The sequence below is a fragment of the Xiphophorus couchianus genome, chromosome 5, assembly GCF_001444195.1.
Source record: "Xiphophorus couchianus chromosome 5, X_couchianus-1.0, whole genome shotgun sequence".
In the NCBI taxonomy this organism is placed as follows: Eukaryota; Metazoa; Chordata; class Actinopteri; order Cyprinodontiformes; family Poeciliidae; genus Xiphophorus; species Xiphophorus couchianus.
Genome location: NC_040232.1, coordinates 10048265 through 10075854, shown reverse-complemented (window position 1 = coordinate 10075854; position 27590 = coordinate 10048265). Strand labels below are relative to the sequence as shown.

Sequence of the window (27590 nt, the reverse complement as noted above, 5' to 3'; positions counted from 1 at the left end):
GTTTTCTCTAAAAAGATCTAATTGAAATTTTGCAAATAAACAAAATAAAAACCTGACTCCGTTTTTGCGGCATATAACTATAGAGAAAAACATTAGTACAAAAAAAGAGAAAAATTCTTCAGCCACTTTTGAGTTAAACTTAACCTACTAAATTGTTCTAATTAATTATTAAGATCACCTTGCTCATCTAGGTTTTCGTGTTACAAGAGAGAAACAACAAATAACAAGGTTAGAATAGAGACATTGGATGCTAATGAATTTGAGAAAATAAACAAAAAACAAAAAACTTTAAGCTCTGTTTGAACAAGATGGCATGTAAACATCACCCTTACAACCATGGCTGATATATAGCTCCTTTTCATAGGCAATAACTAATTTAAGGCTTTGATGCTGTTGCTGATTGTTAACATCTGATGCAAATGTAATTTTTTGCTCCAACACAGACAGACACACACATCTTTACCAACCAAAATACTTATGACTGTTCTGAAAGTTTTACAAAGTTGATCTAGTTTTTCAGAAACCAGTCAAACTAGCCTCTGTGTTCTCTACTGGAAGTGGGGAAAGAGCACCAGAATTCATGTAAATCTTCGGTTCAATTTAAATTAAACTGTTGAGGTAGGATTGGTAGGATTACATAAATCAGACTTTAAAATATGTATAAAATATGAATAAAAGAAGGTTATCTTTTTTGAAAAACACATTTAAAACCAACATTTTAAATGTTGGTTTATAAAAGGGTTAGGGTTAGGGGTTAGGGGTGTAATACAATAAATACACCAATTCATTTACGTTTGGGGTAATATCCTCAAAGATATTCTGTGAACATTTTATACAAAAATTATACAACAATCAAAAGAAACTAACAGATTATATACTCTACTGAAATCATACGGTATTGTTTGGTAGTTTTAGAAAACGAGCCTTCTTGTGTGAGGCTATTATTTTGAAAGTAACAACCAGATGCGGTAACCTTTACCTGTGATAAATTACATGGTGATAACTGTGAGCGCAACCCGGCAGAGCAGTCAGAGTCGCTCTGGCTCCGCTGTGAAGTTCAGCTCTTCGGGGAGCGGCGTCCTCTCAGTTTCTACAGAGAAATAAAACGTAGTTTGGAGTAGACACATATTTTATCTCATGGTCTTGACCAGAACGCCGTATTTGTTAAAGACTTCGTTCGGACGACGCTCTACTGTCCTCAGTCACAGCGTCTGCTTAGCGTTGAAATAACGCTATAAAATAAGAGAAAAATCGACCTTTTTTTTCCTAGTTGCTGAATGAAACTTTTTATCATTCCCCACGGAAGGAGAGAAGACGCACCAGCGGGTTACTGAGGATAAAGCGAGCTGGAGGACGGGGCGGACCGCTGGATGGGACTAAGATGCTCGCTCCGCTCAAGTTCCAGGTCGGGAGGTTAGCAACCATGTCAGTGGAGGTTCGTTTTGGAAAATGATTGCTGGCAGCATCGACGGTAAAATAATGGTCAGAAGATGCCTAGTAACGTTCAAACCATTCAGGTAAGAATAACAAAAAGAGGAAAAATTGTGCTTTGTCTTTAGATTTGTTTGCTTTATGTCTACATTTCAGCTGTATTCCGATTGTTTATCACTTAAGGTTTTTCTGCTCACCACTTTCATGAATTGTTAGCCATATGGAAAGCTTATAATGTAATGCATTGGGATGTGGAGTGAAGGTGTGTGCATGTGGACTCCAGATGTTTTAGTTTGCCATCCAGATGATTTAAAACCGCCTCCATGTGGAGACATCGACAGCAAACAGCTGCAAACAGGGAATTAAGTCTTGTTCTGTAAATAAGGCTGCGCTCCGACTCACTTCCTGCCTGTGCGGACAGCTCTCTTCTGCCAATGTGCGTGGCTCCTGTTGTATTTTAAATACACACAAGATAACCTAAAGAGTTGACACTTTATTGCTCAAACCATCCTCCATTAAAATGCTTTGTTATTTCATACATACACTGATTAACCATAACCTTAAAGCCAGTGGAGAGAAAGGGGAGACAGAGTTTTTCAAACCAGCTGCACTTTAGAGCAGGGGTGCATTCCTCGAGAGCCGGAGTCCTGCAACTTTTATATGTGTCCCTTGTCCTACATGCTTGAATTACATGGTGACTCTGCATCACTAGCTAGTGTCAAGCTCTACAGAGCTCTGCTAATGAGTTCATATCAGAGCCAGGTGTGCTGAAGCAGAGAGACATTTAAAGGTTGCAGGACTCTGGCTCTTGAAAAATGCAGTTTGTCACCACTACTTTAGAGGATGGGATTAAATGAGTGCAGGAGGAAACCACTGAAAAATGTACAGTCTAAGCTACATCTAAATAGAGGGATCTTCAACTCCAGTCCAGTGTCCTGCAACTTTTAGATGTGTCCTTGCTTCAACACAGCTGAATCAAAAATCAGGTCATTAGCAGGACGTGATTGTATACTCACAAGGTAATTCAGCCATTTGATTCAGGTGTGTTGGACTAGGGACACATAAAAGTTGCGCAACACCGGTTCTTGGACTGGAGTTGAATACCCATGTATGTTTATTTCAAAGCATATCCAGATGTTACAATGGACCAGTCTAAGTCCAAACCCAAATCCAAACGATAATCTGTGGAAAGACTTCAAAACAAACAAGCTTCCAGCCTGACTGAGCTTGTGGTATTCAGCAGAGATAAATGACCAAATGTTTAATTTCTAGATGTGCAAAGCTGGTTGAGACATAACCCATAAGATTTGCAGCTGTAATTAGATTAAATGGTGTTTCTGCACAGTATTGACTTGGAGCAACACAACTGCATATCACAATTTGCTTATTTTTGTTTGCAAAAATAACTGCAAAACATGTACAGGAAAACATTTGTTGAGCATAAATACTGCTAGGGACCTTATGGTTGTAGGAGTTAGAATGAAGACTTGTCAGCATTGCTTGATTGTTGATTTCTACACTTGATTAAACCAAAACATGTTTCACAGTGCAGCCTGGCATACAGAAACTCCAAGTAATTCATTCCTTTCATGCTATGAATTTAGGACAGTTTTGGTTGCAGGGACAGTTCATGCGCAACCAAAACCTACGACAGCGCTCCCACATGCTGCGTAAAATACTTCTAGAGGCAAAATCTGATAAATCTTGGTGTGCAGAGAAACCTGATGGCTGATAGCACATCTCTGTCTCTGATCCAATTACAGAGAGCCAAGCATTTAGTTTAAGCCTGTTAATTAAAGTCTCGTCAGGCAGGACCAGGACCTAATCCTTTCATATCACCTATCTAAGGCCACTTTAGAAAACCAGCTAAATGATATTAGAAGAAAACGATTACCCTCGGACACCATCAGACCAGCTGAGGCACACCCACATTAGCTGCTGCCTTTGTCCCTGCTCTAAATATCCACACAGGAGCCAAACTGGCACAAATATTATGGTAAGAAAATTACACTTAGCTGAAAAATGAGCCCTTTGTACCATGTCCTCTGTACAACCTTTTCTATCTTTTCAGACCTTTTCCTATGAGTCTTAAGATTTTTTTCTTCTCAATAATCCATTTCACAGAGGATGATGATAAAAAGCAAATAATAGGTCTGCTGAAGTGAGAAAAACAGGTGCTCTAGTTGAGGTCAGCGACTTTAATTTGCAGCTTTCACACTTTATGTGGACAGCAGATGGTCGTACAGTAAATGCGTAATCCACACAGGTCTAAAGATTTCTGGATCATGGCCTCTTACTGATGTCGAATAATTTCTGAATTATAATCACTATATGGGGTTGGATTGGTTGGATTTACTGTATTGGTTCTCGTTGGTTTTTTGAAAATCATTGAGCTATTCTAATACATTCCTCAAAATGTCTGGAAGCAGATTGTATTATATTCGTGTTTCCTGAGAGGAAGAGAGGTAAATGAGAGAACTCAGTAACTAATGAGATACTTTACAACTTTGACGTAAACACTTTAATTTCCTCCCAAGTGTTTTTGTCTTTTGTGTGTGAGTGCGTGAATAAAGAAATATTAAAACCACAAGTGCTCATTCACATGCTGGTACTTGATTTTTAAATCCACTTAGTGAAATCTAGAGAGTGTAATGTCTGTAGTTGCATAAGGTTGGCTAACAACCAGATTCTGACAACTACGGTTGTACCTGAATAACTGCAATTATGACTGCAAGAGTTTTAGGGCATATACTGCTCAGCTTTGTATATCTAAAGGATGAAATTATGTTTCTGCAAAAAAAAAAATGAAGGAAAACCTCAAGTTCAGTCAGAGTGGATAGTGAGTATGTATGAACCTCAATGTTCAGGTCTTCATATAGACTCATAATTGTATTAAGTTCTGGACTTTGACTGGGCTAATCAAACACACAAATATGTTTTGATCCAAACCATCCTGGCTGTATGTTCTGGGTTGTTGTGCTCAATCAAAAATACATTCAAAGTAAAAGCCAGTTGTTATATACAGAACCAGTAAGGCAAGGCAAGGCAACTTTATTTATATAGCACCTTTCAGCCAAAGTGCTTGTACAAGAAAGTTACAAACAACATACAACAAGAACATAGTAATAAAAAATAAATCAAGCAGATTATGAATGGTAAGTAAACATCCAGGGATTTTACATGAATTTGGCTCCAATTATTGTTGATTCATGACTGGTTCTATAATAAATAACTCTAAAATAAGGAAGCAGTTTCCACAGCTGTAAGTTTGATCTTTGTGTTGCTCTTTGCAATTTTCGTTCACCCGACCGAGACAAATCGCAATCTTTGTTTTGCGATCCCTGTTGAGAGATCTCTAAACATTTCTAGCATTCAGGATGTGGTGAATTTACTTAAAACAAACATTAAAATGACAGTGATTTACTGTTAATCCAGTGTTAACCCAACTTTTTATTACTGTGGAAGTTCAATGGTTTTATTCTGTCCTAAAGTAAAGTGAAATTAGCTCAAACATTTTACAATTTTTTAATGATGGTTTGTTTATATGAGCATGCTGCCAATAGTATTTCCTTTGGACCAGTAAAGACTAACTACAACTTTTCAACATATGTCATTTCGTGGATTATTGTTCTGAGCTGTGGATGGAAACGCATTTCTTGCAGCATCAACAATGGTGAAAAAAATATCCTGACGTTTTGCGTGACTTTGCTTGCTTACCCTTCCAGAAAGTGCCATCAGGCATTGCAGAGGGCTGTTCAACAGCCCTACCTGCTTCTGATTATGAATAATTCATTTTTTTCCTGGGTTAAGATTTAAGTTTTTGCCTTACAATTCTAATTGTTCTTTCTCAGCTCTTTGTCATTGTGTAAATCTCTGTTTCTGCTCTAGTTTATTGCTCCAAGTCTGGATATTTAAAGTGCTATACAAAAGTCTTCATATCCTATGTACTTTTGTTTTTTCAATACAGTTTTGTTACAATCGTATCTTTTTTGGATGGCTTTTAATTTTTTTTCAAAGAAAGAATCTGAAAAGTGTCAACTAAATATCTTGTGACAACATTTAAATATGAAACTATTGCTTTACACTTCCATATAGACCTCACATTTGAAGGTTTATTTACAAAAAATGTATATGAGTGAACTCTGTTCACTTATTAGGGGATTTCTAAAGGCATTTAGGGATCTCTGGATTTTACTTTGAGGTGTGGGATTAAGGGGGTTGAATTTATATCCAGGGCACATTTTTAGTTTTTTTTTTTTTTTTGGTGGTGTGGGATGGCATTGAAAATCAACGTGTCATTTTCCCTCCCCTTTACAATTATACAGTCTAGCACAGCTTCTCACAGTCCTTCAACTGCTTTCTCTTGCTTCGATAAGCGGTGGAGCAATAAGCATTTTAAAAGCAGGATTTGACTCGTTAGTCATGGAGGCCGACTGGCATTTTGTTCACTGGATGAAAATCCCAGGCAGCTTTTCCTCCGTGTTTCACTGAACAATCTTAACATAATAAGATAACCCTTGATCCATAGGTGCTGTACAGAGTATCCTAAGTAAGGCAGGATTTAAAAGACCTTTTTGGTCTTTTAAATCAAAGATCCCAATCCCTTAAGATCTGATCCTTAGTCTTATTTTCTTTTCTATTATGGGCTGTAAGAGCCTTTTAAATATAAGATCTATGCTGCAAAGAGGGGCTAAGCAGAAGTTACTGTCCTACAGGCTGATCTGGATTTGAGCCAATATTCCAGATGCGTGTTTAGTGTATCAATGTGTGAATCCAGATTAAAGCTGCAGTAGGTAACTTTTAAGATTTAAAAAGAGTTTTTTTAATTTCCTAAAACTGTCACTCTGTGATGGCAGTATAACATGAGATAGATTTTTGAAAAGGTCAAGCTCCTCTGCTTCTTTCTTGTGGTCCTTCTGACACTTGCAGAAATTCACAGCTATCAAACACTCTTGTGTGCATGCTGCAGCTTTACTAATGGCAGAGAAACAATTTACCGTTACAGGAAAACTGTTTCTCTGCCGTCATCGGTGGCCATTTTAGCGAGCCTGGGAAGGAGCTGTCCCACAGCAGAGAGCAAGAAGGAGGGCGTCTGAGCAGCGTGAACCCAACTGTGGGGAACGCTAACACATAAAGTTTTTCTAAGACATGAAGTAATTGTCTTTGAAAGACTTTGGATGGGAGAGTCCATCCATTCCTTTCCAGCCTAGATTTTTTCCTGCAGGGCTCCATCCTTTCAGATCTTCTGTACAGCTTGAAATTACTATTGAGGTGTAATTATAATTCTTGATTACTTTTGAATTCTGTGTTTTCTGCATCAACTGCAACTTATATTAGATAATGTTTCACTCGCTCACTGACACAATAAAAACAAAGAAGAAAAAAAAAGGACTGACATGCTGGTTTTGTACTCCACATGTGCAAAGGCTTTCCAAATGTATTCGCATACCTAGAACTGCCGCATGTCAACATTATAACCACAACAAGCTGTAAAGTTGTATTTTATCGGGATTTTATGTGAAAGTCCAACACAGGGGCACAATAATGGAAGTGCCTATTTATGAGGTAGTGGGAAATTATTCCAGGGAGTGCATCTGTTTTTTCCTTCAGTGGTGAAAGATGTGGTTCAGCTGCAAACCTACCGAGGCCGTGTGCACTGAAATCTGGCCTTTGTGAAAAAATACAAATAAATTGTTGAAAGAAAGACATGAACATAAACCATCTGGGGGACACAAGAAACAAGTGGAACAACATGTTCTGTTCAGATCAGACCAAAATGAAAGTTCATGCAAAATACTATGTGCCTTGTAAGAGTGACCCTTGCAGACCTGCTACAGTGAAAATGTTGTAGTGGAAGCATCATGCTGCATGGATGCTTTTGTTCAACACAGAGATGGAAACTTATCAGATTGAAAGAGAAAACAGATATGGCTAAAAACAGGGAACAGAGCCTGCTAGAAGGTACAAAGGACTACCAACAACCAAGCAAGAGCAGAAACAGACTGGTTTAAATCAAAGTATGTTCATGTGTTGGAATGGCCCAGTCAAAGTCCACAACTAAATCAAGTGAAGAACCAAAGGGAAGACTTCAAAAAATATGCTTACAGGTGTTTTCCATCCAGTCAGAATGTGCTTAGGCTTTTCCTAGAAAGGAGATTGGTGAAGAATTTTAGTTCCATTTTATTCTGTTTCATTTCGGCCTGTAGACTTGCAGCTGCAATCAGAGTTTTGAAAAGTGTAAATACATGAAACTGAATTTCAAATCCACATCACGTTGCTCAGAAATGTATTTGAGTCGTTTTATTTAAACGCTGTATCCTCGTACTTTCACTAAACAAATATTTGCTACTTTATGATGAATCGCTGCATCAAATTATGTTCAAAATACATCTAATTTGTGATTGTAACATCAAGAAATATGTGACTTTAATGTGTGTAGCTGCTATGTCCAGTAAATACATTTACCTTTTGTCATCTTTTATCTGATCTCGCTCTCCTCTCATGTGTTACAGGATATTTGTGGTGGGAGTGGGCTTCTTCAGCCTGTGTTTTTTAATGACCTCTCTGGGGGGGCAGTTCTCAGCCAAGAGACTGGGAGACTCGCCATTCACCATCCGTACAGAAGGTAATGACAAGTGGTGTGTGATCAGATGTATTTCTCTGACTGCATGTACAACTTCATTGCATGGATTTGCTAACTATAGCTGCATGTATGACATAATTTAACCATGGCTATCCATGTTTCCAATTATGTAGAAAACAAGATTTTGAAAATATTACTTAAAAACAATCTGTATTGTGGATAAGATCCTGGGCATGATGATGTAGATTGATCATTTATATTAACCCTTCCTTCCCCTGCTACCACACACATTTCTATTTCTTGTAATTATGATGCTTACCGCTGATGAAAATATGTTTACAAATAGAATAATTAAAGTTTCTGCTTCCCTTAAACCTCATATTTTGTCTCATTTAAACATGTTTTATTGGGATTTACGTGCTGAACTAATACAAATTACTTTTGTTTTTTTATGAAGTTGAAGAAAGTCACTCAATCACTTTGGCTGATAATTATTTGTTGTTATTTAGAGTTGGGATTGCTGAGCATAAATGCATACCACACAGATTTTACTTTCTCATGTTTTCATTTTTCCTCCATTTTACAGTCCTGCAGTACTTTGAGTTGGTCTGTCGCATAAAACCACTATAACATTCTGTAGCTTTATGTGACAAAATATACAAATGCTGAATGGGTAGAAATACTTTTTCAAGGCTCTGCATTAAGCCAAAAGCTACCTCTAATGTGTTTCTCTTCTCGTTATTTAGTCACCAGACCCTAGAAATCGTAGTTTTCCTTCAGCAAAAATCAAAACTCATCAGTGAGATGTCATTTTACATTGGCAATATATCACATGACCAAAAGCGTGGGCTGGAATGGTATGGCAAAGATGAAGGACTCCTGATGTAATCTCCTGCTGCAAGAGGTGTGAAGATTGAAAGTCAGAGGTCACGTTTTATGGAGGCCAGCCTGTTCTCACTAGGACTTGTTAAAATAAGAAGCTTGGAGGGCATTTCCACATGTTTGTTGCATGTTTGCATCCCCAGCAGGGGCTGGAGCCAGCTGTGGGTCAGTGTGAGTAGGTGTTGGAGAGACTGCAGAAGATGGAACAAGTGTTGTTTCAGAGTGAATCATTCAGCTGTTTGTGCACATGAACTTGATGTCTTTCAGAAAGAAATATACAGTATTAAAGCTTGCAGCAGTACATATATGTGTGTGTGTGAGCAATAGAGCAACATGGGGATGAATGGCTATGTGTGTGTTGGGGAAAGCCATTTGGGATTACAGTTATAAATTGAGATTTCTAAATCTGTGAGATAAATTAGGATTCATGTGTGCGACTCAGTGTTTGAGTAAAACGTGCTTGATTAATCAGCCATTCATGTGTTGCAGCAGGAGAAGACATCTGGAGCAAGCTCATTAAAAACTGCACAGTCTCCAGCTGCATCCACCCAAAGGAGTTAACTGTGTGTGCGTGTGTGACGGGGTGTGTTGATGTACATTTTGTTTTTACCACTTATGTGCTTAAATATCTAAAAGCTATGTACAAATGATGCTCTTACGTCTGTATCTGCTTCACTTGGATGAATTTGTCTGTAAGTTTCCCAGTGCTTCTCCACTCTCCTCTATGCACCTCTCAGTTGTCCACTACCTTTCCTGCCTTTTTCCTCTTGTGTGTGTTTGCGTGCCCGTTCACGTGTGTTTGTGATGAGATGGCTGGAAATTGGCTGTTAAATGGGGCGACGGCAGCAATGTGGGACAAGATTGAAAGCAGGGAGACCAAGAGACCGATCCATCTGCTCTCTGCAATATCAGCTCCACAAAACAACTGGCCTTTGCATTAGGCCGCTACTTGCCACCTGCAGTGCAGTACACACACCCACACACACAGACACGCGCACAAACACACACACAGAGAGAGAGACAGAAGCAAATAAAGGTGATAAATGCACATAGTAATTTTTTTCCACAATTTTTATTCTGAAGGTTCTTCGTTTGAAGTTTATTGGTCATATGGTTTTGACAGCATAAGCTTTTTCAGGTTCATTTGACATGAACATGTTGGTGACCCTTTGACTGCTGACAGAAAACTACAAAGCTCTATTTTCCCTTTTGTTAAACAATGAGTAAGAACATCTATTAATTGGTCATTTTGGTTATAACTTTGGATGTGCTCCAAGAGATTGTAACAAAACAGCTGGAGTGCAGCTGTAGAAAAATCTTAATACTCAAATGGAGACCAAAGTACTAAAAGAGACAATATATTTGTTTTATTTGCCAAATAAAATCTGTATGCATATTTCCTTGTTATGAGCTTGTAACTTTAAAAACAAATAAGATTTTCATAAATCAGGATTCTGGAGTTGAAACATTGCAGATATGTCAACAGTCACTGCAGTGTCAGCAAGTTTTCTAGCAAGTGAGAAAAAGTCAGAGAAACTGCTTCCAATATGAAGCTATTTTTATTGTTTTTATGCTTAAAATCTTGATGGCTTGCTCTGTCCTTCCTGGCTGACAAGCAGCCCCTCGGCTCTTCTGACAAAAGTCTTAGTCATTCCAAAGTGCAACAGAAAAGCCTTAATGAAGCACATACTCTAGTTTCAATGTTCAGTGAATTGTCCCCTTTAAGATTTAATCACTTCCAGAAGAGATGATTATTTAGGTGCAAACTGTTTCTTTCATATTTTTATTGCTTCACATTTTTGTGTTTTTCTTTTTTTGTCATGTTCTGTTTTACTATTGTTACATTTTTTTATCTGCATACAAAACTATGAAAGGTAATCACCAATAAATTTATTTCTGTTATTTTGTACTTGGATACATCAAACCACATTTAATTACAAAGATAAACTTTGTGAAAAGTAAACAATTAAACTTAATAACTTGTTTCATTCTTGGTGACAACTAACGTTAATTTCTTGTAATAATTGGAAATGAGCCTTTATATCACTGTGCAGTACTTTTGCCAAGCTCTTCTTTAAAGTTAGTCACTTTAAGTTCAAGCTACAGCTTGAACTATCAGATACTGAGTCATAACATCAGATTTAACTTTGGGCTTCAACTAGGCCATTCCAAAATCTTCCCTTCTTCTCTTAGATGCAGATTTTCTGGTTTGCATTGGATCATTTTCCTGCTGCATAATATCAATAATTGAAAATTGGACTTTTTCCTTCAGCATTTTCTGCTGAGGAGCAAAATTAAAAGCTCTGGAGCTTGGAAGTGAAAGGTGACATCTTCCCCTATTTGGTCAATACTTGTTTTTGATTTATAGATCATGGATGTTATTTTTTTGCCCCGTTTTTTTATCGCTAAATGATGCAAACTGGCCCGAAATGAAAGAAGTTAAACTTGCAGAACCTTAGGTGTTGTGGATTCAGTTGTTATCTCCTGGGTAAGTTTTAAAATGCACTGACATTTTTGGGAAGCTTCACTATTGCTCCATGATTAGTATAAAGGTTCTCACTGTGAGCCATTGTCAACCATTAGAAGTAGCTTTGCAGCCTTTTGGAAAACTTCTTGTGTTCTTGAAGTTTTTTTGTTTTGTTCTGGTTTTTATAAAAGATGTGTTGCTTTTTGAGGCCTTTTAGCCATTTGTAAATGGATAAAAGTGTTTGTTGATCTTACAGGATCAGGCAGTATCAGGCTTGGTTGTGGCTGCTGAAATTGAGGGAAAATGTGGCTAATCATGGTTAATTAATTGTGAATCTGACTGGTGGGGGGGTTTACTTGTGCTATGATTATTTTTGATATCAAAATTAGTTGGATAATCTGAAGTGTGATAGAAAAGCAAAAATGAAAGAAATCTGTAAGGGAGTAAATACTATTTTTATAATGCTGTATGTGAAATTTAATGGATTCCATCTCATACTGAGCCATTTGTGTACAAGCCACAGATTGTCAGCCACAATGTTGATGCTATTATTGTGTCTTACCTCGAGCTACATTGATGGCAATTGTTTGGGCATTAGCTGCATTTTGTTGCCACCTCTTGCATCTGTGGATTATCAGCTTCCACCAGAGATTCAGAGTGCTGAGTCTTTGCTCAAATCCCCCCTCAGTGCCTCATCAAGAGCTGTGAGCCGGAGATGGAAAAGTAAGGGCTCAATAGTGAAAATGAAAAAGTGGGGTTTTGTGGCAGGATGTGGGGAACAGAAATGTGCTTCTGTGTATCCGTGAGAAGCATTAAGGTTACATTGATCCCAAAAGAGTCAGAGAAGGTTTTGGCTAAGTTGCTGTGGTCAAAAGCCTTGCATTAGAGCTTATTATGACGTTTATTACACCAAGGACTGCTGGAGGTCCCGAAGCATGTCTCACAGCATTTTTCTGTTCAAATATAAAGATTTAAACTCTTCTTGCCAAATGAACACACATTTTATTAAAGTATTTGTCAAATGGTAAAAATCATCCAAAATAGAAGCTGTTTGTTTAGTAATAATCCTGTGCTTAGTTTTAATCAGAGTCTCAGACTAATGACTGCTTGACTTGGATTAAAGTGAGCTGGAAAGAGACTCATGCCTGTGTGTCACATGCCTAAGAGATATTATGACTTATGTCCTGAGAGACGCTTGGTTTAGAATTTATACTGAATGATCAGTCCACAGACTTATGTTCCTTATTATTTATCTTGCCCTTCTTACAGGTGATTAAGGTTTTAACAATAAACGCAGCTCATAAGATGAGATTTTATCCAAATTTTGGGAGAAAACAGGAATACCCATGTGTTGTTTTCATACATTCATGTAACTCCTAAAATGCTAGTTTGTTAGAACTTGGAACGAAAATCCCAAAAAGGGACACATTTTTCATTTTTCATTTGCAAAATGGTGGTTAAATTCTCACAGCTAGGGATATATTTATTTATGAAAGTCATATTTTTCACCTTAGTGCACAATAAAAATGCTCACCAGCGCTGAAACGTACATAACTGGCCTCACTAGGTCGATGCTGGGCTGCTGCCAGTGAATATCTGTTCCTTGGTTCAACTCGGACATGGGCTTCATCTCCAGGGACGACAGCACCGGTGGGTTGTAGGTCTTGTACTAAAAGTGTTGCCAAAGAGTCATTAGCTATTCGTCAATACAGATGTCTTTCACCGTGTTCAAGTTGAGTGGAGCCAATGTGGTCGTATTATTCAGGGTGTTTCTCACATACTGAACTCTGCTACTAAACCCAAAAATACATTTTTCTATCAAATGTGACTCCATTTAATGAGGAATAAGCAAGCTTTCAAAATGTATGAGATTTATTGGCAAAATATTTTTTTCAACAAACAACCAAAAACTAATTTCCTTGTTTTTCAAACTTTGCGGCAGTTTCATTTATTTTGACCACCCTGAAAAATGTAGTAAACTTATAAACCAACTATTTTTGTGAAAGATAATATCTTGCTGGTGCTACTTAGTTCCGCCACACAGAAAAAGGGTTTCCATTCATAAATTAACATAGTGCGCTATCTCAAAGTGCTTCAAAAATACCAACAGCTTGTTTGACCTCAGATTTGGCAGCTACTTGACTGCAGCGTTCCCAGTGCAGCAAACATAGTCGCCTGTCTGTTGCTATGGATGTAAAATCCAATGCAAGAAAAGTAAACAGATTTCAAAACATATGATAGTTCAAATTTATTTATTTATATATTTTATTATTATTATATTTATTTATATGTACATTTACATATTTTAGATCTCAAACAGTAAAAACATAACCCTGCAGATCAGCATGGGTAAAAATTACATCCCAGTGTCTATAAAAACTATTCAGCCCATCAGTGTTTTACCCTTTTTATCATGATCAAATAAATTTGGCTCTTTTGATTAAAGAAAACAACAAAACACCACCCAAAAAAACAATTTATCAAAGTGAAAATTATTTCTCCAAAGAAATAAGTTAAATTTCTGTTAAATTTAAAATATGTAATGTAAAATAAGTGACTTCATAAAAATCCAGATGCATCTTTGGTTGCTATCAGAACCATCGCTCCACCTATGCACCTCAGACTGCGTTTAAGGCACCAAGTGGCCGGGAGAGGCACCGCAACACAATTATGTTTTGGACATCCAAATAGCTGGCTGAATTCACAATACAGAGTCTGTGTGGATTGGTCTTAATCAGGCTACACACCTGGACACTGCAATTTTACTTCATTCATCCTTACAAAACTATTCAAGCTCTTTCAAGTTGCATAGGGATTAGCTGTGAATAGTCCTTTTCAAGTCCTGGCACAATTTTTGTATCAGATTGAAGTTTTGGCTGTGACTGGACCCGTCTAGAACATCCATCATGTCTTCACACCATTTCGGTGCAGCTTTAGCTCGATGCTTCTGGTCATTATCTTGCTGAAAAATGCATTTACTCTGAAGCAGTAGTTCTTTTTCAGACGGAAACAAATTGTCCTCCAGGATTTCCCAATATTTTTGCTGCATTCATTTGACCCTCTGTCTTCACAACCCGTCCAGTGCCTGATGCCAAGATGCATCCCCACAGCATGATACTGCCACTACCATGTTTCATAGCGTGGATGTTGTCACCAAACATAACATCTTGCCTGACGTTAGCAAAAAAACCTTTCATTTTTGTCTCATCATACCAATAGACTCAATTACATTTTCTCTGATGTGCTTGTAGCATTCTGTCTTGTTGCTGTAATGGTAGCCAGAGATATTTGTGACCTTCTGGACACAAATATCCTGATGCTACAATCATCACAGACACACTCACTGCACACAGTTGACCTCTTTTCCACTCATTGGGATTGCAAGCACCAGTTGGCTGGATCTCTGTGCACTTGCTTATTTTTTTATGCTTAAAATTTGTATTTAATCATTGTTTTGTAGGAATTTTGTTTCAGTATAGTATAACGTGAAAGGGTTTTTTCTATTTTTTTTTGTAAGAGTGCAGCATGTAAGGGGGGGAATACTTTGCATAGGCGCTGTTTTCTCTTATGCACCAGTTTGCAGTTGACTAAAAACCGCTGAGGAAGGTTTCACAGCAGTTTTGTTAAATACAGTAATGCTACATTCTTTGACAGCAGACATCTTGCAGCACACAGACAGCTTTTTACGACTAGCGGGTATCAGTGAAGCACATCACACACCCCCACTCTCTTTTTTTTCTATCTCCCACACTGGATGCTCATCTCCAAGGAACATTCCCTGCAGTTATGCTTCCTTCCCATCTCTTCATGTCGAACAAATCTGGCATGGCAATCTTCTTCTTGTCGCTGATGCTAGGTGCAGCTGGGGAGTCACTTAGTGAGTCGACTTTATCGGCGCAGTCATCGCCTCAGGGCTCTGAAAGGACTGTGTTTGTATCCATCTGTGGGTTTAACAGTTTATGAGTCTCTCTGGATGACAGTATCAAATAAGTGCCAAATGTATAACATGGCCAAAAGTGAGTGAGTGAATGTGTTTTTGTGTGTTTGTTGGAGTTTGTGCCTGTGGGAAAAAAACAACAAAAAACATCTCTCTTTGTGTTTAAACTGATCTCTTGTTGATCAGTTTAAAGTCATTAGCTATTCGTCAATACAGATGTATTTCTCTGTGTTCAAGTTGAGTGGAAAATCCAAAATCCAAGATTTACTTTTATCACAGCTTTTCCAGTGTAATAGTAATTAGATAAGATACACTGGAAACTCTGGAGGAGCTGCAGAGATGTGCAGTTCAGGTGGGAGGATCTGTTTAAAGGACAACTGTTAGTTTTCTAGAAGTTGTTCAGAGCAGATTGGTGCATAACGAGAGCTAACTACAGTCTAATCCTGGAATAAAACCAGTTAGAGACTGCCATACACTTAATACAGTGGTGCACTTTAACCATAAACTTTCAACCAGAGCAATGATGTAATGATTTAAGTGCAACTATATTATATGACCTAATCAAAGCCCAGACTTAATCCTATTGACAGTTTGTGGGATGACTCAACAGCTGATGTTCAAAGATGCAATCTGATGTGACTTGACCTATTTTACAAAGAAGGACAAAATAATTCAGACTTGATATTTTCTAAGGAGGCAGATGCTAGTTGCAGTTCCAGTTAAAGGTAGAGTGTGTAACTTTTATGAAATATTTTTTACATAGTTATTGAAGCTGTCACTATATTTTGAAAGTATGGTATCAGATGGATCATCTGTGAATAAAATAGCTCTTCTGCCTTCTTTCAATGCTTCAAGTGCTAACTAGAAACAACCAATCGGAGCCCAGAGGCGGGTCTTAGCACTTGTCAGTCACAATCTCGTATGGCGCCGCTCATCCCCTTGTCTTTTCCTCACTGCTACCGCTACATTTTTTTTTCCATCGGGAGCTCTTGTTGTAAATGCTCAGCCTATTAGCATAGCCACTGATGACAGCAGATAAACAGTTTTCTTGTGATGCTAAGTTGTTGTTTTTTTTTTATCATTAGCACATTAGCATGAATTAAGACACTCCTCCTGGCTCTGATTGGTTGTTTTTGGTCGGGAGCTCTGAACTTCTTCACGCAGCAATTTTAGATCAGTGAAGTCGATTGGTCGCTTCACAGATTATCAGCTTATAACAAACTGTCACTACATGGTGACAGCTTTAACAAATATGTAAAAAACATATTCTTCATTAAGTTACATGCTGCAGCTTTAAGGTGGTTGGACTCAGTATCAGTCTCTAGTATTGACTCAGGAGGCTAAATGCACAAAAACGTCAGATTTTTGCTTGTATAAATATTTAGAACATATAATGTTTTTTCATTATTCCACAATTAATTCATAAGTATGATCTCCTCTATTTTGATCTGTCACATTAACTTACAATAAATTCAATGCACTAATGCCAGTATGAAATTGCTTTTTTCCTATAAAAATGGAGAGACGCGAGCAAATTCAACAGATTTTTTTTTTGCTGAGCATGTGCATGCACCTTGAAGCTGTGATTAATGGAGATCTCAGCTATAGTCGCTGGTGTTGGATTTGTAAATTAGGAAATCTCCTGTAGATGCAATTCAATACTTTACTTGTCAACATACCATTAACAAGGCTTTCCAAAAGATTTCTCTTGAATAATCGCATTACTGCACATACACGGGGAAGTGGATCAGAACTACAATGTCAGTGAATTTCGGAGCTGAAGTGTATAAATTACAACTTAAAGACTTCTTAATGGCAGCTTGGACAGAAGATATGTTGTTGCTTTTCTCAAGATTGCAGAGCTGCTCCCTGATCTGCCTCCAAAATTGAAGCTTGATTTTATTTGTCATTCATAAGTCATTGTTTTTTTTCAGCAGGTGTTATTCTTTTATCTCATACATATAAACAGAAAAAAAAATCAGTCTCAAGCAGTAACACATTTCTGATTTTCACTCTGGATTTGAATGTAATGATGTCTATGTCTGACATTACCATAATAAGTTGGCAGAAAGTTTGACTGCAAGAGTCAGCTTTGCTCTTTACCGTACAGTTTGACCCAGTACGGTGAGACTGTAATGTTTCTAAATTTAGAAAACCTTATTCTCTGTAAAATTTCTGAGTAAGATTTTTCACCTCTTTTTTTTCTACATCTTAAGACACTCTCCTGATCCAAACACCATGCTCTTTACATCAGTTGCACTTCTTGATTTCACAGTGCTTTGAAAAATATATTTATTTCTGCTGCCCACAGCATCATGAAACCAACAAACACAGCCGACAGGTCAGGGACAAAGTTGTAAGAAGTTTAAAGCACAGTAAAGGTATAAAACAGCAAGCAAGCTTGAGCTCACAAGCTTTACTGAACATTTATCAACACAGTATCTACAAATGCCAATATTATGGCAGAAATGCAAACCTACCAAATAATGAATGCCAGTTTTGACTGAGAGTTTTTGTCTGTGTGGCGATGAAAACACAGCAGTTCTCAACATCTAACTGACAAAGGTTTTCGTTAGAAATCCTGCATTTCCCTAGACTAAATCTTCTAAAAAATGTTTGGAGATGGATGAAAAGGGTGGCTTAGAAAACGGATGGTACAGTCGTGATGCCCCTGGTGATCCATTTTCACAACATGGAGCAACAACTACAGGAAACGCTTGTATCGAGGATGTCTAGAGAATTTTTTTAAGTGTCTGCTTTGGGCTTTTTTGAGTAATAGTCTTATACTTTTGGTTAGCTAATTATGAGCCTGCTTGAGTTTAAATGTCTTGGGTTTTTTCTATAGTGCCCCCGTTTCTTCTTATAACATTTCAAAACATGACTTACACCACTAGCTATAATCCAGTGATGTGAAATGCTAATCCTCAGAACTTTTTCCCAGTTTTAATGTTTTGATCAGGAGCCTAATAGCATACTCTTCACACAAGTTTCAGAATCAAGCAAAAAAGCATGTTCGGAGAGGCTTGTATCTTTCCACAACCCCTGATTTGTGTTTCTGCACTTTCTGCTAGTTTTGTTGACCCTCTTGGCAAACTTCAGCCAGATGACTGTAATATTTTCCAAATTGCTCATAGAAATGCATAGACACGATGATTTAAGACCCTGTAAGTTAGAACCTCTGTAGTCCTGACCTCAGTGCTTTCACCCTGAAGTAAACGAGAAACATCTCTATAGCCCATTATAGTTATGTCTCATTGAAGGTTAATCTGCAGCAATATTCTGCCTCAGGTACCCAGCCTATATCAAGCTGTCTGAAGGTTGCCAGGGCATCATTTCCTCTTCTGTGAGCTGTTTATTTCCTCTGCTCCTGACTCAGGTGTGCTCATGCTTTCCTTTGGAAATGTCATATTGGTGCAAAGGTTTTTGCTTCTTTCTGACAGTTTGAAAAAAGTGTTGTGTGTAGACAAAGGAGTTGTATATCTCATTAATCTTCCTCAGTTTGCCTATTAAGACCTTCAGATTGTATTTGCACATTTTTTTTCATTTTCAAAGGCTTCTGTGCATGAAAATAAAAACTATGTAAATTGATCATCTTTGTATGTTTACATAATAAATGTTTCTCAGTCAAACTGAAATCTGTGCAGGCTGATTATTTTCATTGAACAGAGAAGTGCACATATAAATAAGATTTGAAGGCTACAACGGTTCTGAACACAATAGTAAAATGAAACTGGCTGCGGTAGACATTGGTGGAAAGCGGAGCGAAGCTGATGTGAGCAATGCGTGCTCGGAGAGTTATAAATAAATTATGTTACCATTGCTGATTTTAGATTAGCAGCGCAGTAAATCCCATGTTGTGTATTTACTGTATCTAATGTGCTTTGTTAGAATGGTGCACATGTAGCAGTTCAGCGCCTGTAAGGGGCACTGAGACTATTTTAGGAAGGCCGTTAGGAGGATGTGACATGTCGCCAAGGGCAGCAGAGATGCAGTATGGATGGACAGACAAGGAGAAATATAAAGATGAGGGCGATTGCTTTGAGAAAAGTTAAGATTTCTTGGTTCTGCCTGTTTGTTTTGCCCTCCACACAAGGATGTTTGATTTGTATCATATACTGCTCTAAGCTGCAACTTTCTTTTCATCCATTACCCTGTTTTTTTTCTGTTTTTCCCTTGCTTGCATGAGACGTTGCGGTTCAGCTGTATAACGAGATGTTGATCATAAATAATTTGCTCTGCCAGTTAGATACAATAATTATGTCCAACTACCTAACAAGTAGAACAGCTCTACTAGACTTTTTCAGGGAATGAGCAGTAAGTGTGTGATGTGTGAGCCTCAGCAGGGGCTCAGCTGTAGCTTAGCCTGACCAAAAAAAAATCCAGTTTTTGAATTTTATTTTTCAGCTGAACTATTGATTATATAATATGAAAAGATACGTTTTAAGGTTAAGGAATCGGCTTATATTTTAGAACTATGAGTTCTGAAATGCAGATATTCTGATAAAATAAAACAAATTTAATTGGCAGCTCATTGAAGGAAGATGGGTTCATTTTTCATCCTGCTTTAATGTGTACTCTAACTGTCTCCATGTCTATCTCAATTTCTTGTTTATCTTATTTTTTGTGTGCAAAGAATGAAACATTATTTGTTGGGGTAGCCTAAATTCTATCTAAATTTATTCTCTAATTTTCCTAAAATTAAAGAACTTATTGTTTTGCTAGAAATTTAGGGTCACAAATAATTGTAGCACCAAATCATAGTAGATCATATAAATTTAGATTACCTGAAACATTTAATTGTGTTAAAATGAGGAGAAACATCCAGTTTATTAATCCAGCAATCATGTTTTAAGTCTGTTCAGTGTGCAGAAGAAGAGCATTGAAGCCCCTTTGTTGTTCAGCACTGCCCCCTATCAGTGTGACACGGTACTTTCTGCCTCACACTGCATTCATATCTGATCAGAAAGACTAAATAAGTCTCATGCATTCATTAAATATATTAGACTGTGAACCATTGACACATGTAATACATGCACCTGCTGCATTCACTCTGTGCAACACCAGAAGTGAGGCACATCACTGAATCACTATGTGCTTTCTGGAGGGCGCATAGAGAGGAGACCGAAACCGATGCTGTTTGTGGGCTCAATGTTGCCACGCAAGACGTAACTGACAGAATCCGGTTAAAGGATTTTCAAAATAAAAAAACCTCCAGACTCAATACATAACACGGAAATATTTAATATTTAATATTTAAATATTTACCGGTCCACGGCCCAGGGGTTGGGGACCACTGCTGTAGCATATTCATTTACAAAGCTACGTATTACCTTGAAGTCTAAGATCATGCAGATTTATTTGTTCACCTAAACAAATTGGATTAATTGTGCCATATTATGGTTGATCAGATTTTGCACAAATTGTAGGTAGAACCTTCAAAAGCTACTTATCCTTTCTTTCTCAAGCGCAAACCTACACTTTTAACTTGACTATAAAACATCTGCTTGCTGGAAATCAACCAGGGGAAGAAGGTAATTCTTGACAAAAATAACAGTGTAAAAAGGTTGAACTCCAGTTCTCAATCTTGACATTCAGTAGACAGATGAAGCTAACCTTATGCTGTGTAGATGCGTGTTTGGATTTGTGTGTGTGGGTTGAAGGAAAGTGACTGTCAGCACCAGCGCAGAGACAGATTAATCATGTCTGGGATGAGCTATACAGCTGTGCCACTGAAGGCTAGAGTAGTTTGGTAACGAGATCAAGTAAGAAGGTGAAATCTGGGATGCTTTCATTTCAGTGGGTGGAACAAGTGCCAAAACGTTGCATTAGATTTTGAGGAGAATGCGACACAAACCCTCCCATTATTTATTTTTTGTTTGTCATGCAGTATGTTTAAAAATATGCTCAAATTGTCTGCTTTCTCTTTTTTTACAGTTCGCTTACCACTTTGCCACACAACTTTCAAACAAACAGACAAATGTGTCAAGCACTACATAATCATGCGGCGGCAGTGATGAAAGCGCTGATACGCTTTGCACATCCATCAGCAGCTAATATCAGCCACTAGTCCTGACATACACAGACTCTCTACCCGCTGATTGCCTCATCAAAGTCATCATCCAAGAACTATTTTTGTCTCGTGTTGGTTGTTGTTTATAAAGGTCTGTTTTTATCTGCAGTTTATTTTTGATAAGAGGTGCAGGCTGAAAGCAGTAAGTTATATTTTGTACCTTTAAAACATGATGTTTGTGATTATTCTGTCTTTAGTTTACTGTAGACTGAAAAATAGAGATGCTAAGAAGCCAGGCTTTGGCATATTTTATGATAAAGCTGTGTTTTTGCCTTGCCATGACTCAGTAACTAATATACGTATGCATTTATTGACATACTGTGTGCATAAAGTCACAGATCAGCTGGAGCAAAATAATCACTTTAGGGCTTCATGCTGACATGACTCACACTGATGCACTTCTTTCCTCTAAGCATCTGTTTAGAAGAATATGAAGTTGACCGTACAACATGTGTTTTAAGCTGCCAAGCCTTAGGCTCTCTTCCTCGGTGGAAAACTTTATACTGCGTTACCTGTCAGCTCAGATGATAGGGCCCATCTATTTTTCAGGAAATATAAAAAAAAATAAAAAACATACCAAAGCCCGTTTTCCCCAAATGCCTCATCCGTTGTTTCATGTCATGTAGCATTCAGAAATTGTCTGCTGAGAAATGAATCACTTTTGAAGCAGAACAGTTTTAAAGGCACATCTATTTTCCCCACCAGAGAGGCAAACCTCATAGTCAGTAGTCAGAATAAGTGTAGTAACAGTAGAAACATGGGGCGTTGCAATGACATTACATTTAGTACAATGGTTGTTTTATATTCTATTTCTTATTTTTATAGACATATATTTTTTTTCATACTACTCTGATTAATATCCCAGAAAAATACAATTTAATTTGGCAATTCAGTAGAAATTAAAATTGAATATTCAATATTTCTGGAAACATAGTTGGCAATATAAAGATAAAAGACATAATATAGATGGTATGGATGAATAATAAAAAAAAAAAACAGTTTTGTGCAACTGTGAAGATGGTTTGTAGTGTGTTTTGTTGCAACCTGAAGTGTGAAATAAACGTCAGTGGAGTTTGAAAACGAAATAACCAGACATAGGTTTATGTCTGGTTGAACGAGGTGTGTGCCCAGTTGATTTTTTTTTTTCTTTTTTGGGGGGGATTTTATTGTAATCTATAGGGGGGCCCAGAAAATCTTTGGGAACCACTGCTCTAAACAATTGAAACAGTAAAATGCCATTACACAGCTATTGTGTGGCATGTTAATGTCTAACTTTGAGTAGAATGTGCATGTGGGTGTGTTGGTCCTGATTTAAATTTCTTAATTTGCCTTGGGAGATCAAGTAGGATTAATGTATTTTGATTGATCATACTCATTTCCTTAATGGACCTGCTCGAGGCAGTCTTTGTGACTCCCACTAGAGTCAGTCTATCAGTCTATGCAGAATGAAATGAGTCCAGCCCTGAGCATATGAATCCAGGAATATGAGTCAGACTAGAAGCCCGACTGGCGATTGTTTACACATCCAATCTTGTTGTCTTATATTTGTAAGTTTATAGGATATCAAAATGAGTGCCAGCCCACAGTCTCCTTCTTTCTGTTTCACACACACACTTACAGCTAACTACCCACACGCTTTCAGAGCGGTTGAGCACCGACAGTTTTGCAAATCGATGAAGAAAATTGCCTGGAGCTCCTCAACACGGCTTTGTGCAAAATAATCCTTGTTACATTCAGATCTAAGATAAATGCTTTTAACAGATACAAATATTCTACATCTACATGTCTGCACCCAGTTGTAGTACAATACATCTCCTGGGATATTTTTGCCTGAGTGAATAACTTGTAATCCACACTTCACCCATTGTGTATATAGGTGTTGTTTTTTCTAACCAACTGGATCTAACCCTATTGCTAGAACAGTGAAATATAATTTGCTGCCATGTTTTAGTGTGGTTTGTCTCATAGAAACATTTGGATCTTTAACAATAAATTTGTATTAGTTTTTTTTAGAACATGTAACAGAACAGATGAATTTAACTGTTCTTGGATTTGAACTAAATATCTTTAATCTATAACTTGCAACAGATATTGCACGTTGCAATACTTAACCAGTTTTTGCCATTGTTGTAACCTGATATGAATGAAGCCAAAGCAAGCAAACTGCTACCATGAAAAATCTCTTCATTTCTTCTTGTCTAGCTTGAAGCAATTTGAAATTTGATTAAGAAATTTATGATAAAATGCAAAAAATAGAAATATTTGCATGTAGAGTGGCGATTTAATGAATAGTTTGGATTCAGGGAAGATTTAACAACATAGGTAAATATGTTTATGTAATCATTTATTATGCTGAAAAATTAGATAATTGCTTAATAAGCACTTCCATGCTTTTTTTTTGCAATGAATAAAAACAAATAATGTCATTATTCCTATATTCCTCTAGTAAGCATTTACTGTTGTACCGCTTATCTTACCTTAATTGCATGTGACAATTTTTGAGTGGAATATGTCAATATACTTTGTTTTCATTATTTCAAAATAAATGTCCTGCAAGCAATTGAAGATCTGGGTAGTGCTCAGATAAATTACAAATAACTCACGATCATAAGTTCAAACAAAAAAGTTATTGTGCTGTTTGTCAACTTTCTAAAACTTTGGAAAAGTTCCTTTTGTCCTTAACCACATAGAAATTTGGTTTAGATTTTCAACAACAACCCAAAACCCAACAAACTGGGAACTGCTGCAACACAGGTGTTATTGTTAACAGTAGTGCAAATTTGTTCTGGCACGGACACGAGTGGCCGCCCTAAAGTCCTGACTTCAACCCTACTGAAAACTTGTGCACTGTTATTAAAGGCTGGAACTTTGTCAGGAAACCAACGAGCTTTAACAACAACCTCTGCCAGAAAGAAAAATAAAATATCCAGCTAGAATTCCTGCCAGGAGCTTGTTCATGGTTGGAAAACTCTCTAAGTTTTTCTCAAATTAATGTCAATACGTGTTCAGCATTTCTGAAAACCTCTACACAAATTGATGTCCCTTGCTGTTAGAGATAATCAAAAATAAATTAAAATATTTGAGAAAACACACATTTCCGAATTTTACACTTCACTGGGGAAAAGTGAATTGATCAAATAAATTATTAGCTCAATATTATTGATAATTCTCCTAATGAGTGCATGTAAACCTCTGTATACTGTTGTGTAATATTTTCTTTTATGTTTTAGCATAATGCATCACAAATGACCAGCAGGCAACAACACTGACTCTTATTTAAAATGGAGTTAACAAAGAACCAGTGGAAAGGGTCGTATTTCTTAGCCTGCACATTAGCACACATAAGACTCGCACAAACTCTCTTGGCCCTGTCAAGTTGCTGTCATCAATTTTTCAAAACGAACATCATCCACATTCCAGGGGAATTCATAAATAGTTGATCAGCCGTCCTTTGGGATTTCATATTTGTGCTCTTTTCAAGCATGGCGTTATTTCCATTCTGTGCCCCTGCCTGTACGTTAAAGTGAGCTGCTATTATTACAACCACAGGACACTTGTAATAGTATTATCTTTTTAAATCACCAGCAATGTTTGTCACCACACAAACAACTCATCCGCACATCACAATCAGCCAAAAAAAGAGGTTGCTGACAGATAATGCAATTAGTAGGAGACCACAGAACATCAGAAAGAAGGTTCTTTCAGCTAATTGTAGCTGACGTGGCTGTCAGCTTCTGGTGGCAGGAAGGCAGATCAGAGACTGAGCTTTGCTATATTTATGTGTTGATTTGTGTGTGAGTGTTTAGGTGCGGAGCGACACAGAGATGGAGTGGGCAGACACAGCAGCCTGCTGCAGATTACACAACAAGTCAGCTGTGAGCAGAGGGCACTCTTGTCTTAGTCGAATTAAACCCACACCTATTACACACACCGTCATCTGGCCTGATTATTAATTCATGATTTCCCCCATCTGTTTGTTAGTCTTTGCTTTCTTTCTGGAGTTTTTTTTGTTTGTTTTTTTGCCCTAAACTTCTCACTGTAGATTTCAAAGATATACATAGTTATTATGTAATTATGACGTGTTTTTTTTAATTACTATATTACATTTTCAAGTTTACATAATAGACATTGTCATTAAAAAAATAGAAAATCATTCAAATTTTTTATTATGAACGTCAGACTTAAACTTTAAATGCAATTGATCAAGTATTTACCATTTAATATGGTGGAAAATTAAATGACAGTTTTATCAGTATTGCAAACATTCAAGATAAAAAAAAAATGTTTTTTTTTTTAAAGAATGGTTATATACAATGCTGCCTCCAGTTTAGAAACTTTCCCTCAAGAGAACGAGTTCAGGTTTCTTGGTGTCTTGTCAGTGAGTGATGGCAAAAAAGACCGATTGGGATTTCATTTGCTGAAATAAGGATCTTTCTCTGTTCTGCTGTGGTACAGAAAAAGCTGAGCTGAAAGATAATAACCTTAAAGACACTCTGTCTACACCATAACCCCCATCTGCGGTCATGGGATATGGTTCATAACATGAAGATCAATATCCTTAATATAAGAGCCGGAAAGATCTTCCTTTCTTTGATGGGCATGCTCTACTTGACCAAGTAATTTATTGGCACTACATAAACTTCTTTTGTTCTGAAGATATCGATGAAGCAGTGTCTCGGAAGATAAGCAGGGTATGACCACAATAGTCCTCAATGTCTGCAGTTGAACTCTTAACAGATGGATGAATGGATTAAGAAAAGGTAGAATCATTTTAAAGATTTTTTTTTTTACACTTCTACAATGTTGTACTGTACAATTTGTTCCTGCTGTTCTTTTAGTGCGTTCCCACTGAAGCGACTCCTGTTCTTAAATTGGTTTGGTTGCCTTAAAGGTTCGGTGCGAGAGCCGACGCCCGTTTTCTCCAATTTAGGGAACCAAGTTTGCGTCATCAGCAAACTTGTTTTAATTTGGTTTTGCTTTCGTGTGACCAGGTTATTGTGTGTTGCAGATTTCTGCCCTGGCCCCTCTTGGAAATGAGATCTCGATCTCAATCTGGTTTTACCCTGAAATTAAAAAAGAAAAAAAAGAGAGGTTGTTACACAAACCAGGAGGGGGTAGTAACAAGATGGCTGATCTATGCCGGTTACTACTTCATTTATGTATCTTCATTTAATTTAACAACCCACAGACCTTTCAGCTAATCACCAAACGTATTCTCTCCTACTGCACATAACAGAGAAACTAATGTCATAAAACAGTAGAGAAGTTTATAATTTTGCTTGGCGGCATCCTTACCAGGCGACAATGGAGAAGGGATGTCTTCTGCATTATTCACTGCTATGCTTGTTTATTCTTTGTTCAGTTAACTGGGCTTTTTCTCCAGCTGCTGACCAGCCTACAGGCGACATCACAGTTTGTGCGGGAAAAAAAAAAGCTATTTTGTGCTGCCTGCGTTGAACCACAGCTCAGACTGTAGAATGTCTTGTTTTTTCTGTGGAAACACGCAAAACCGGAACGGAAACACATTTGGGAACTGGAACGGTGCTGGTGGAAAAGGCCTATTCATGAGCTCTGTGACATTTGTTTAGCTTAAATAAAACCACTCTTTAGAATTGACAGTCTCTATTTGTAGTCTGAATGAATGTACCCGACTCTGAGCAAAAAAATGAAATAAACATAGGAGCTGCCTGTCGCCCACTGACTTTGCTCAGTTGATCGCATGGCCTGGTTGTGGCTACAAGTAGGGAGGCTTCTGCCACTCAGCTGTTCCCTGTAAACATTTGTAGACTCCCATCTTTCAAGTCATCCCTCCAGTATCACATGTCCAGATGTCTGTTCTGACTTTAGGTGGTCAGTTTTCATCTTTCACACACAGTTTCCCCAGTCACTTGCTTCATTACCTATGAATGAAAGTAAGCTGGATGAGTGAACATGCCAGGGCACCAAAAAAAAAAAAAGATCTTGCTGAGGCTCCCAGCACAGAGCAAAGCCTTGACAGATGCTAATCTATTTCCTGAAGGCTGAATTAGAGCTCAGCATTATGGGTCCAGAGAGAAAGAAGTAGACGCTGTTAGATAACATTTAAGGGGATTAAAGAGCCAGAGATGCCAAAGGAGAATGTATGTGGCCATTCTGCAAGTCAGCAACTGTGAGGGATAGGATCTCTTTAAAAGGGAAAAGGAATACAAAGCACACATTGGTCATAGAGATGTGACAGATG

The 27590-nt window shown here is 37.6% G+C and overlaps 1 protein-coding gene across 2 annotated transcripts in view; it reads left to right on the top strand.

Moving 5' to 3' along the window:
- The first annotated feature begins 1022 nt into the window (after positions 1-1022).
- The window catches only part of LOC114145485 (alpha-1,6-mannosylglycoprotein 6-beta-N-acetylglucosaminyltransferase B-like), a 116904-nt gene continuing 90336 nt past the window's right edge, over positions 1023-27590 (top strand). For both annotated transcript variants that reach the window (XM_028019088.1, XM_028019087.1), the window contains exons 1-2: positions 1023-1517; positions 7944-8056. In XM_028019088.1, coding sequence (XP_027874889.1) covers positions 1450-1517; positions 7944-8056 — 181 coding nt within the window. In that variant the 5' untranslated portion in view covers positions 1023-1449. The remainder of the gene's footprint in view (positions 1518-7943; positions 8057-27590) is intronic.